Genomic DNA, 13,468 nt, shown 5'->3' with positions numbered 1-13,468 from the left:
CACCTCACACTTGAACTTGGGCCTGAGGCTCAGGGATGGGGCAGAGGAGTCAGGAACGCTGTGTGGGGAATGTGTGGTGTGGGGCCAATTACTTTGTAATTTAAAAGGCTGAATACTGAGTGGTTTGTGCTTTATGACCAGGAAATAGGTGTGAAGGTCAAGATGGCCTCAGCAACCAAATGGCCATGTCCTGAAGGGCGTGATGAAGCCTTAGGGGCCCCATCTCCGGTTTTCCCTCTTATAGAAACCACCTTGTCAGGGCATTTGGGGTCAGCGCCTCATCCGTCCTTTCAGTGCATCAAGGTCTCTTCCTTTTGGAAGTGGGTCTGAAGCCAGCTAGGACTTAGGTTTCAGGGTCCTTGGGGTTGTATATACAGGGGAGAAGGGCTGAGGGCGAAGGTGGTACAGTTTCCTTGGGGCCCTTTGTACGGAGACAGCTGTGATGGGGGAGGAGGGTGGACAGGATGCTGAGATGTGCCACCCAGATCCGAGTCAGGGGTCAAGAAGTCTTCTTGCAGCTGCCGGCAGTGCCCTCTGCGGGTCAGCCCCTTGGGGGGTGGCGTCCACTGCAGGGAGCTGCCTGGTTCAAGACTGACTGATGGAGGGGTATGAAGCCACCTTCTTGTCCCAAATAGGGACAGCTCTGGAAGGTCACCTTCAGAATGACCTTCCCTTCCTTTCCCCGAAGCACTCCCCGATCCGCCTCTGCCACCTTGTCTCAGAGTGGGCTTCCTGGGGTCACCTGGCCTGTGGCAGTGGACAAAGGCGTGAGAAATTCCAAGCAAATCAAAAAAAGACAGCAGTCAGTCAAGTTGAGTCCACTTTTTAATGTTTTAACCATAATGCAAACAGGCATAAGTAGACTTTTGTTGAATTCCATCAAATCAGAAGATGAGAACTATACAGAAGAAGAGCATGCGGCGAACACAGCCTGGACAACCTCGCAGAGAGCATGGGGCGGGCGTCAGTCCTTAGAGGAAGGTGCTGGAGCACACGGGACACTTGGCGGAGATTAGCAGCATCGAGAGCTCAGAGGTAGGGGAAGTCCGAGTTCTGACAGCGTGTGTGTGGGGAGAGGCGACTCCCGCTCTGGCCACCTCCCACTTCCCCAACCCTGAAGGGAAACCCATGGGGACAGCAACGAGGAGCGACCGACCGCGCCTTCCGGAAAACCACTGCTGAGCCCGGAGTGGGTCTTACAATCACCATGACAACACAACAACGAGGAAAACAGGGCAGGAGCAGGGCAAGGGGCACGGAAGGCACTGGGCCTCCATGGGTCTTAATCAGAACAGACACCAAGGGCACAGCATCTTACAGAAATGGAACTGTCATCCTTCCACAGGTGGGAGTTTGTGAAAACACACTTTTTATTCCCCCTCAAAAGCCTTCAGGCCTCAGTTGGGCATCAGATAATGGAAAAAACCATCGGGCTGAGGAGATGAGACGCACTGCTTACTCCACAAGGTCCGTGATGAGAAGGCCTGGGCAGCCAGTAGAGATTCTGTTGCCCCCAAGGGACACGTGGCAACGTTTGAAGACGTACTTTGTTGTCACAGTTGGTGGGGGCTGCTACTAGCATCTAGCGGGTGGCGGCCACGGATGCGCTCAACATCCCACAATGCACAAGACAGCCCCCCCACAAAGGATGATCCAGCCCCCAAAGCCAAAAGTGCTGAGATGAGAGATCCCTGGACTAGCGTCTCCTAGAACTTAGGAACCAAGGCTGGGCACTGTGATGGCCTGGAGTGATTTTCTAGAAGATTGTGGAAGGCAGCATCTTAGGGCAGATTTGTTACTGCCCGCCAGGGCCACCTGGTTAAGAAGGGGCTCTGTCCTGGACCAGAGAGACATGCCCTGCTTGTTCAGAGCTGTTCAGATATTCCGGGTCAAAACCAACTCAGACACATCCTGAGGCATATGGACTGCAGACCGCCTCCCTTGCCTGTGGCTTTGATAAGTATTAGTAGAGAACAGACCCTCCAGACAGACCTGCCTCCAGGGGCAAACGTTTACCTAGGTCCTCACATCTGAGACACGTCACTGTTGGGGAGAGGCAGCTTTTGACACCAGGTAGGGACGGGCAGTGGACCGAGGACAGGGCAGGTATGAGAGAAAGAGCAGAGGCTGGTGTCAGCCCCCAAAGGCCAAATTCAGGTTGGCGGGGACCATCTGGGTCGAGTCCCTGGGGGCCGGGCCCCTCCCTCAGCCTCTCCAATCTGCTTGCCTCCATCCGAGCTCCCAGCCTTTAATTCTCTGGTCAGACAGCACATTTGGATGTGGGGGACTTTACGAGGGTTGAGGGAAGACAGGGAGTACGGACAGGTCATGTAGGAAGCCCAGAGGAATATTTTTTTCCCTTTGTCACCTGCAGGCAGTCTCAGATTAACTTGCCAATTCAGAAAGAAGGCTTTAAGGGTAAGGTGGGCACAGTGACATCCTGCAGGTCAGGGGCAGTGGCGATGGAAATATATAAGCAAACATGGTCGGTTTTCCTAAGGGCATGAATTAAAAGGCCAGCCTGGGGGCTGATGCTGGAGGGGTGAAGGGCCCGGACATCCAGCTTGCCCATCCTGGCGGGAACCGTCTACCCCATGATCTAGGTCAGAGATCTCACTTGTTTTGGACTCAGGGCAAAACCTGACCTTCTTTTGGAAGCCCAAAGCAGGTGGCTGCTGAGAGAGTGTTTGGCAAGAAAATCCTGTGTTCTAGGGCCAATGACTATTGGCCTGGGGTCAGTTCTCTTTCTGTGCAGCTAGGCATGGCTGGACCTTGGAAGGACTCACCCTGTTGACTCGGAGAGAAGTTGGCTAGCTTGTTAGTACTGCAAACTCATCTTTCTCTTGAGCCTGTTTTTTTCTCACGAGACCCCTTTCTCAGCTTTGAGGCAAGACTCTAGATTTTTTTCTTGGTTCTCATCCCCCACAACAGATGGGTCTCCAGGTCCTGTTGACTCAACTCCTGGAATCTCTTTATCACTACATCTGTCTCTCCCCTCCTTCAAGCCTTGGTTACTGCAATAACCTACCCATAGTTCAATGGGCCAGCCATCCACGCTCTATGCCGCAGCCAGAACATTCTTTTCCAAGCATAACTCCAATCACCTTATTTTCCCCCTTTAAAAAACACTTAAGGATTCCGCATTGTCTACCAAATAAAGTCAAAATTCCCTGACACGCCCTCCATCTCTACCCACCGTCTGGTCCCTGCCCATCTTCCCAGTGTCTCTCTCCCCACCCCCACCATCCTCAGCTTTCTAGAGCTGGGCTACATCTGAAGCCAGCCCTGATTTACCCTGCCCACCCCCCAGTCCAGGCCTTTCCTCTCACTGCTCCTGCTTCCTGGCAATCTTGTCTCCCCAAGCCCACCGGTGGGAACCCACTCATTTCTCAAACCCCAGATATTTATGTTGATTCTCAGAATCGTGTCCGTCCATATCAGATTCTAACCTTCTATAAGAGAAGAACTGTGTTTTGCTCTGTACACAGCATGGTGCTTTCTGTGTACTGGAGAAGCAAGAAATGTTATAAATTAAGTGAAAAAAAAAACTTGACAGCTTGCCATGGGCCAGGTCCTGTCACTGGGCATTTCAGGGGCATTATCTCATTTGTGGATACGTAGACTCTGAATGGTGACTTACGCATCCCATCTACCTGAACCATGGCTGCAGCACTCCCCCCAAAGAAAGATGCCTGGCTGTCTCCTCTCAGGAGTCTAGTTAACTACTTCAGCTTCTTTCACAACATGGGGTGCAGGAATTGGCTTCATAGTGACGACAGGAGAGCACTCTAGGCCGGCTTTCCTGATGCAGGGGACGTTTCACTCCTCCTGGCCAAACTCACTTTTGCTAAATGGCGTTGGAGCTACTGCTGGCCAATTCAAGGGAGAGAGGGCAATAAAACGAGTGTAACTCGGGTAACTCCCAAATGCTCAGTCAACCCTATTTTTGCTCATCTATTGTTAAACCAAATTTTGCACCTATTTTTGGCTACTGGGACTGAACTAAAAACCACCACAAGAGGGCAGCCTTTACCCACCCTGGATCAGAGCTAAACCCTAAATTGGGACTCCGCTCTCTGCCTCTAGATAGGCTCAGTACAGCCAGGCTTTGGGTATCAGGAATTCTGGCAAATGAGAGAAACACACCAGACCAGTCTCCTGTCTTCTAGACAGGAGATACGAAGCAGCTTGTGTTGCGGGGTGAAAGGTGTTTACTTAAAAAAACCCTTCTTGGGAAGAAAGATGAATGCTGCTTAGACAGTCATTTCTTTGGACTCCCTGACAAAACAAAGCGATGTTTCCAGCTGTCTGCCTGCTACCAGAAGGGCAGGGATCTATGACGAAGTCGCCTGGCACACAGTAAGTGCTCACAGGTATTTATTCGGCGATGGAAAAGCATTCACGCGTACAGCCGGATTGTAGGAGGCCAGCCCTGATCCATTCCTCTTTGACAGAGGTTGGACCCAGCAGTTGAGCCCCTGGGGAGCTAGCGACATCTTAGGAGCTATCTCCAAAAGGCTCACAGGGTTGGAGAGAAGCCCCTGGAGGAAGGTTCTAGGCGCTGGAATTGTGTTTGCAGGAAACAAGGGGTTAAGAATGGGCTTCCCTCCAGGTTAGAGAGGGGAGGCAGAGCACGGGGGGGGGGGGGGGGGGGGGGGGGGAGGTTGGGGAGGTGGGAGGGGGTGGCTCTCTAAACTGTGGAAGCCAGAGCGGGAGGAAATAGGATTAAGGAAGGCAGGGAGGTCATCACTGGCATGAAGTCCAAGTCCGCATGCCGGGGATGGGACACCAGCAGGGGCCGCCAGGGAGGGTGGGGAAGGGTGAGATACAGCTACTCTTTGACTTGAAGAGTCTCGGAGATTTTCCCCTCTTGGGGACACCTCTTTGGCACCCCTATTCTAAGGCCCTTCCAAAGAGGGCCAGGCACTTTCTCTGTGGCACGCTGTCACATGGAGCATCCGGAAGGAAACGCCCATTGTGCAGTATATAAAGGAAATGCTTCTTTCTATAGGACAGAACAAAACAGAGGATGGAACTGCCTGAATGCCTGCCTTCCAACCCCGGGGGCCCCAGAGCAGACCCCTCGAGGCAGCCCCTGGGGGTCTCAGAATTTCTTGGCTCTCTCTGGACACTGCTTGCCATTAAGTATAGAAGGGGACCCTCCCACCTCCTTTACTCCGAGAAGGTAAACACAGCCGGTTGCCTGCCAGGTCTTGATTTCTGCTAAAGACTCTGCCGCCCAGTTTTGACCTGAGTGGAGGATAATTTATTCCATCCTGGGTTGTGTCCTGTGGAAGAAGCCGTGGGGTGCCTTGTACGGCTTTCCTCCCCTGCCTGACCTGCTTTAACTGGCTGCCGTCACTTTATCCCCCAGGGTGAAACAGCGAGCCCCGTTTGGGGGAATAAAAAAATAGCAATGATTCTTCCTCGGTATTGTTTCCAGTTTCTACAACTTCCAAGTTTGATCCATTCATACTTTTTAGCTTCATAACATTACGACGAGGGGAAACTGAGGACAAGTGACCTGCCCAAAGTCACCTGGCAACAGAGATGGGAAGATTCTTATTTCCAGCACATGCCCTGGGACATTTCTTCCGGTCTGGTGAGTGGGACAGCCTGGGAAGGTGGTCCTGGCTGGGCGGGGTGGGGGTGGGGAGGCTGGGGAGGGGTTTTGCCCAGTCCATTAGGTGGGCTCCACTAACTTGTGCCAGAATCTAAACGCATCTCGTTCTGTGATCCCCCCTTTTGTTGGAGATTCCTCCCTTAATCATCACAGCCCCTCTCCACGCTCCAACCTTTTAGAACAGGGACAATTAGGGTCCTTCCCAGTGTGCCAGGGACATTAGCACAGACCTTCATTATGGACGCGTGAGGGACCAATACGGGCCAGGGCACGTTTCTTGGCTCCGAGGGTCTGCAGGTCACACACTTGCAGAGGCAAGAGGCCAGACGGAGAGCCAGGCCCGTCACACGCACACATAGGCATGACCAAAACGTCACCACCAAAAAGGATATGGGGGGACTTCAGCAGCCGAGGGACTGGCTCACAAAACTCTTTGTCCGGTCCTTGCAGCCTGGCCAGGGGAACCCCAGGAAACAAGCCCTGACACAAGCGACGGCCGTGTAACAGTGGTTTCATGCACCAGTGGCTTGCCCTTGGCAGGAAGGGGGGAACGGTTGTGTAAGAGCCACTGCGGATCACAAAGGCCTTGCACTGCAGCGGGAAAATGCCAGGAGAAAGCCCAAGGGCCACAGGAACCACTGAGGGGCGAGAACCCAGAAGAGGAGAAAAGGACACGGGGACAGGACGAGAGGCAGAGCGGGGCCACGGGGGTCCCGTAGGAAAAGGTTCAGCAGTGTCCACGCCGATGAAACCTGCAGCCGCCCCGCCCGGTGCATGGGACGGCCCCTGCCATCCATCTGGGCAAGAGGATCCAGTTAGGAGCTGAAAACCCTGTGGGAGGAGAAGCGGGAGGGAGTCAGCGCCCCAGGGCAAGGCTGCTCTGTGTCCTTAAAGACCCAGAGGACACCACCAAGCTCTGGGCACAAGCCTTCATCTCCTGCGTTTCCTCTGTAGCCCCAGTGTCTGGGACAGGATCTGGCACCTAGCTGGGGCTCGCCTTGAATGAATGAATGAATAAATGCTTGAATGAATGAATGAATGAATGAAAGCTTGCTCACCAACACAACAAGCAAGGAAGAGGGACACGTAAGAGGCTTTGTGATACCAAAGGAATTGTGATCTTAAAGGCAAAAATATGAGTCTACTGGACAAAAAAGTATGTTTTTGAGACTGCCGTGTCATTGTAAGGGGAAAAAATGAGGATGCTTAAAGAAATAGAGTGTGTGCCCTAGGCTACTGATAACGAGACAGCTGAATTCCTACCTAATTTAACACAAAGGGCACATGGCAGTGGTTTCAAGGTGTTCCGTGGCAGGGAAGGTGGGGAGTGAGACGACAAACAAGGCTGATGTGTCACAGGATTCCAGTGAGGTTTAAAGAGACTCGTGGTGCCTCAGACTGTTTCAAGCAATTTCTAGAGGACAAGTGAAATTGTCCGAATAATACCAATTGCAATGTGCATCAGTGAGAAAGCTCCCAGCAATTTGGGGGGTGAGGGAGGTGACGTAAACGCTAGGATTATGACTTCTCAGAGGCGAGAGTCATCATTCCTCTAGGGGGTACCCCAGGTGGAAGCTGGCCTCCAAAACTGGGGTTCCCCCACTTGCGGGGGCCTCATAATTCCGTGGAAGGCTCGTGAAAACACACACTGCTGCACCCAAACCCCAGAGTTTCAGATTCAGGGAGTCTGGTGTGGCCTGGGAATTTGCACTTCTAACATGGGGTGCTGATGCTGGCAGTTTGGGGAGCCCACTATGGGAAAACTATGGGAAATGAAGTCAGACATCCCTGCCATCAGGACCCGCAAGAGAGGGCTCTGCCCACCCTGTGACCGTGGGATGGAACCAGCTTACTCGTCCGTGTCTTTTTTGCTCTCCTCGATGAAGGCAATGGATTCAGATCTAAGGCGGTTGGTCACTTCGTACGTTCGCAGGGTGACTCCGAAAATATCCTCATGATACCGGTTGTCATCCTAGGGGACAGAAACAGCCAGGGAACAGCCTTCAAATGCCAGCCAAGGGCACAGAGAGGGGCAGACACACTGACACCCTAGAATGGAATATCCACAGAGAAGGTTCCTAAAGAAAGGAGGCGTAACCCGGTGCATCCTGGAGTACTTTTGGTCTCCAAGACTCTGTTGCAGCAAGACCCTCTGCCCTCCAGAAAGTTCTTTTTTTAACCTACTGGGGTTTAGCATCAGATTGAGAGCAAGGGCTTCTGCAAAACTGTTTGATGACTGCTTTCTTAGGGAGGCAGCAGGAAGGATGGGATTACCCCTGGAGCTTTGTAGAGGCCTGGACTCAGTTTCTTCTATTTGGGGCAGTTGGTCACACAGTTAGGACTTTGCTTGCTGGGCTGCGGCTAGCCTTTGTGCAAATCAGGAAAAGGCACCCCTCCTTCTGTTCTGGGGTGGACGTAGCTCTACGCCAAGGTGCACAGCTTGGAGACCAAGCACAGGGTGGCTTTCACTCCCCACTGGCCCCACCTGGATAGACCTTTTTGTGCAGTGCTCAACCTGCACAACTGCACAGGGCAGTGCTACCACTTGGTACTAGGCGCAGGAAAAATTAGGTTAGGAGGTTTCGGTCTAGCTACCCAGTGATCCACCCACTTATTATTTTCACACACCACGGTCCCCAACCATATTTAATACATACACCTGCATGCCCAGCCATTCTTCCTTCTCTCAGTTATGGTTTGGACCACTGTATCCTCTACCTCCAGTCATAATTGCAAAAATGGGAGCAGAGACGTTATCATGGCTAGTTATCTAGACAGGTAGGGTGAGAAAGAGGAGACAGGACTGGATGCTGGAAAAGGGACCCAAGAAGCCAGCCCGTCACTCACCCTCAGCCTGCTGATGAACACGCCGGCGTCCTCCACCGAGAGTTTCCCCTGCTGGGTCATGATGCGCTGGATGGCTTTGAGGACATCGGCGGCCATCGTGACGTCCCCACAGACGTAAATGTGGCCTCCTTGCTCCTTCAGGGCTCGGTACACGGTTTCCGCCAGCTGCTCCTGCAGGACGTCCTGCACGTACTTCTGCGGGGAGCAGGAGGACCAGTGAGAAGGAGCCAGGCCGCGGGGCACTCCTGTGTAGTTCACTGCCCCCCAGGGAGGAGCAGAGCCTGGCACAGGGGCTCGTGGGCAGGTGGTGTATTGTGTGAGGACAGAAGTAGGGGAGGGTGTGTGAATGAGCTGCTCCCCACGGTGGGCTCAGCTCTGCTGAAGGGTCTCCAGGGAGCCGTGTAGAACCCACCAGAACGGCTCCCTGGAGGGGCATGAGAGGGGGGCATTATCTACCAGCCCCTTCCTCCCACGGCCAGAGGTCGGTCACCCACAGGGTGTTAACCCCGTGCAATCTAGGTGGCGGTTGGTTGGTTACCGCAGGCATGCTATGCTGGAGGGCCAGAGGGGCCCCAGGGCGGGGGGCTGTCAGCTGACACCTGTGCAAAGGCAGCTGCCGCAGCAACAGCTGGAGTCAAAGGTGCGCTAAGAGAATATGAGGGGGGCCGCAGGGGGTCCAATATGCCCTCCACAGGATTTGTCTTATCTGCTTCCCCGTCTCTAACTTGTCCAGAAACTGCCCCCAGGGGAGGCTGACATTCAGCTGCTACGGCTGGCAGGGTTGCCCTGGTTGTTAAAATACTGAGGTTCTTCCGCACCAGCTGTCATGTGGCCACCGCCCAGACCCTCTGAATGTCCCCCTCCCCCAGCTGTCCTGGCCCCTTTCCTGGAACCCCCTGGGTTCCTCCAAGATCTGGTTGGAGCGTGCTCCAGTCCTGTGTCCATTCTGATTGGTAGTGCCTCTTGTGAGCAGTTAAATATATTTTTTAATTCATGTTTTTAAACATTTTTACTGTGATAAAATACACACAACATAAAATGTACCATTTAGCTATTTAAAAATGTACCCAGTGGCATTAGGTACATTCACAATGTTGTGCAACCATCACCACTATCTAGTTTCAGAATTTTTTGTTTTTTGAGGAAGATTAGCCCCGAGCTAACATCTGCTGCCAGTCCTCCTCTTTTTGCTGAGGAAGACTGGCCCTGAGCTAACGTCTGTGCCCATCTTCCTCTACTTTATATGTGGGACGCCTACCACAGCATGGCTTGCCAAGTGGTGCCATGTCCACACCCGGGATCCGAACTGGCAAACCCTGGGCCGCTGAAGTGGAACTTGCGAACTTAACCACTGCATCACTGGGCTGGCCCCCAGAACTTTGTCACCCCGAAAGGAAACCCTGTCTCTATGAGGAGTCACTCCCATTTCCCCTCTCCACAGCCCCCAGTCCCAACTAGTCTGCTTTCTGTCCCTATGGATTGGGCTGTTCTGGATATATCATGTAAGTGGCATCATACAATACGGACTGTTAAATAATTTATTTTATTATTATTATTATTTTTTTTTGAGGAAGATTAGCCCTGAGCTAACTATTGCCAATCCTCCTCTTTTTGCTGAGGGAGACTGGCCCTGAGCTAACATCCGTGCCCATCTTCCTCTACTTTATATGTGGGACGCCTGACACAGCATGGCTTTTGCTAAGCAGTGCCATGTCCACACCAGGGATCCAAACCGGCGAACCCTGGGCCACCGAGAAGCGGAACGTGCGAACTTAACCACTGCGCCACGGGGCCGGCCCCCGGACTGTTAAATATTTTGAATCGGTATTTTTACTCTCCGTGCTTCCCAAAGTACCGAGCAATTTCATGGGGAGAATTCAGAAAGGGTGAGGGGCTTTCTGGGAGCGGGATGTGCCTGCGTGGACGAGGGCGCGTGAGTGTCGGGCTGGGGCGGGGTTATACAGGTCAGGGGTTACCTTTGGTTTGTCTGGCTCCCGGGAGTAGGCCGTGTACAGTTCTCTGAAGACCCCCTTGCTCTTGGCCTGTAGGGTCTCCTCCTTGTAGATGTGGTCTATCTTGGACTGCCGGCACCCGAAGACCAGGACCATGGGGCAGGGACTCATTCCTGGGGACCAGGAAGATTTCATGTCACTGACAGCTCTGATGCCTGGTTTGGGGGGGGGTGGCTGGTGGTGCCAGGGGTGGGGTGCTGGCACCTTAGCATGTGCCACGGAGATACAGACACATGGACACCAGGGCAGGCAGGTGTACCCATTTGTATACACATGCACACCCTGAGGGAAGCAGGTAAAGTGTGTTCAGACTTTGGCAGACCCCCCCTACCCTTGCGCCCCGGGTCTCAACCTTTCCTTCTGCCCCCTGGCTACCTAGCAGCCCCCACTGGTGGGTGGCGCTAAAACCCAGGGTTTGGAGCTGGACTTCCTGGGTTCGAATGCCAGCTCTGTGTGAGGATGAGCCAATTACTTAACTTTCTGTGTCTCCATTTCCCCATGTACAAAATAGCAATGACAGCATCTACCTCATTGGGTTACTGTGAGAAATAAATGCAACACCTTAGACCTGCGCCTGGTATGCAGTGACTCCTTTATGAATGTTAGCTGGTCCACCAGAATGACAGTTCTGTGGGAGCAGGTTTTTAAAGCTGTTTCTGTCTTGTTCATTGCTCTGCTCCCAGCGCCTACACTAGCGTTTGGCATTTATCAGATGCTCAATAAATCTGTTTAACGCACACTGCAACTGCGGGTTTCTCTCTCTCTCCTCCCAAAGCTGAGCTGTTGCGTCTCTCACACAGCAAAGCCTGCTCTTGAATAACAGTCTCTGGCACGAGCCCATAAACACATCCATTTGATAAGCCTTGATGCCTACCCCTTCTGGGGGCACTTGGACGTTAAGATGGGGTCCTATCTTAACTATCTAGGAAACATCTTCTGGGAACGGCGTTTCAGGCCCTGGGACAAGCTGTGTGGAAGGTTTGTTTGGACGGTTTCTTTGAATTACACCATGAATTTCACCTAGGTCAGGTCAGTACACGCCCCCCCCCCCCCCCCCCCCCCCCCGGCCCTCCCCAGGCAGGGATGCAATAGAGAGAGGGCTCCATCATGCCTCCAGGCTGTGGGGACACAAGCGGCCTCCCCAGGCCCAGGGGCTAGAACCCAGGTGGCTGCTGGACCATGACCCACCTTTGTGTTGGATATCAAACTGCCGCTGCTGCCAGAAGCTTCGGAAAGGGGCAATGCCGGTGCCCGGGCCAACCAGAATGCATGGCACCAGGGGATTTCGGGGCAGGCGGAAGCTGGGCGCGCTGGACAAGGAAGGCGGAGTCAGAAGGCTTGCTGAGTCAAATGTGATCAAGAGCGGCTGGGTCTTAGGTAGACCCGGTGGCCGTCTCGGGCAGAAATCCAGTGGAACTTGCAGGGGCCCCTTCTCAGGGTGGAGGGGCCCACAGATTTGGGGAATGCCAAAAACAAGAGGCCCTCAGCGTCTGGCTATCACTCTACTTCCCATTTCTTGGCGTTGCTGAGCTAAGCCTCAAAGGACAGCAGGATCGACTTTACTCAGGGTTCCCCCGCCTCGGCACGGCCGACATTTGGGGCTGCAAGCCCCTTTGTGGGGCTGCCTTGGGCAGTCTAGGGTACTGAGCAGCACCCCTGGCCTCTACCTATAGCACCCTCCAGCTGGGAAAACCAAAATGCCTCCAGACATCGCCAACTGTCCCCTGGAGGCATCTCCCCTGGCTGAGAACCCCTGATGTAACCACCCATGAGATCTCCTACAGTCAGGGTGTCACAGACTTCAGTGTGCAAAAGAACCCCCGAGGGCGTTAGAAGGGCACGGACTCTCGGGCCATGCAGTATATCTGGGCTCAGGACTGTATCTTTCAGGGACCCCAGGGGATTCTGATGCTGACGGTCTGAGGACCGTACCATGGACATTCTACGCTCCGTAGTTGAGAAAGACGGTTGATCGAGGCCACTGTTCGGGGACAGAAGTTACTGGTTGATAAAGCAGGTACCTACAGTGGCTCTAGGCTCAGGTATAGCCTTTATTTTTTCTTTTCTTTTCTTTTTTTTTTTGAGGAAGATTAGCCCTGAGCTAACTACTGCCAATCCTCCTCTTTTTTTTGCTGAGGAAGACTGGCCTTGAGCTAACATCCGTGCCCATCTTCCTCTACTTTATATGTGGGACGCCTACCACAGCATGGCTTGCCAAGCGGTGCCATGTCTGCACCCGGGATTCGAACTGGCGAACCCCGGGACACTGAGAAGCGGAACATGCGAACTTAACTGCTGTGCCACCAGGCTGGCCCCTATTTTTTATTTTCCTAAAGTTATATTTTTATTTGATTGATTATGATAAGAACACTGAACATGAAATCTACCCTCTTAATAAATTTCTAAGTGCGCCATACAATATTGTCAACCATTGGCAGGAGTACCCTTCGAAAGTGAGTTTGGGAGGAAAAGCTTTGATGGATGGGGAGGGGGTGTTGGATCTGTCTATCTCTAAGAAACTGGGGACAGTGGGGGTGTCCAGTAGAACTGGGATAGAATTTCAAATTCCATGAAGGCTGAGACTGCATCTTCCTGAGTCTCTACTGGAGCCCCAGCTTAGCCCAGCACATGCCCTTGATAAATATTTGTCCCATTGACCTGATTTTGACCAGGGGGCTTGCTTAGCTTCTGCCATGTTGCTCTGGCCCATGATCCTGTTTCCTTCACAACTAGGAGAGACGCAGAACGTTGATCTCGATTCCGTCTGACTCGGCCATCTCTCTAGAACCCTTCAGGCTGGTCCACCCACCCCAACTCAGGACATCACTATGAGGATTTGGGACAGCTGCTCATTTCTCTTCATTTGCCACTCACCCTCTCACGAAACAGGGGACCCCTTCGTCAGCCTGTATCCGGTTGAGCCAGGAGGAGCACACGCCGTGGTGAATTGGCCCTTCTCCATCTAGCGGAATAACCAAGGTGGTCT

General features: G+C 53.1%; 1 protein-coding gene and 1 long non-coding RNA gene across 7 annotated transcripts in view; one reads left to right on the top strand and one right to left on the bottom strand.

The window, feature by feature from the left end:
• Positions 1-812: 812 nt before the first annotated feature.
• NOS1 (nitric oxide synthase 1) overlaps positions 813-13,468 on the bottom strand; it is a 175,263-nt gene continuing 162,607 nt past the window's right edge. For 5 of the 6 annotated variants that reach the window (XM_070275423.1, XM_001914970.6, XM_070275424.1 and 2 more), the window contains 6 exons: positions 13,357-13,444; positions 11,671-11,792; positions 10,447-10,595; positions 8,471-8,665; positions 7,477-7,595; positions 813-6,454 (listed from right to left, as the gene is read on the bottom strand). In XM_070275423.1, the coding sequence (XP_070131524.1) occupies positions 6,439-6,454; positions 7,477-7,595; positions 8,471-8,665; positions 10,447-10,595; positions 11,671-11,792; positions 13,357-13,444 (689 nt within the window). In that variant the 3' untranslated portion in view covers positions 813-6,438. Of the gene's footprint in view, positions 6,455-7,472; positions 7,596-8,470; positions 8,666-10,446; positions 10,596-11,670; positions 11,793-13,356; positions 13,445-13,468 lie in introns of those variants that run through there. The other variant, XM_070275425.1, reaches the window with a different exon arrangement.
• LOC138925337 (uncharacterized) lies at positions 4,406-6,773 on the top strand. The gene is made up of 4 exons (XR_011441346.1): positions 4,406-4,612; positions 5,012-5,185; positions 5,484-5,602; positions 6,074-6,773. It is a non-coding gene; the product is annotated as an uncharacterized lncRNA (long non-coding RNA).

This window comes from Equus caballus, chromosome 8, assembly GCF_041296265.1.
Source record: "Equus caballus isolate H_3958 breed thoroughbred chromosome 8, TB-T2T, whole genome shotgun sequence".
In the NCBI taxonomy this organism is placed as follows: Eukaryota; Metazoa; Chordata; class Mammalia; order Perissodactyla; family Equidae; genus Equus; species Equus caballus.
This window is presented reverse-complemented; position numbering and strand designations above follow the sequence as displayed.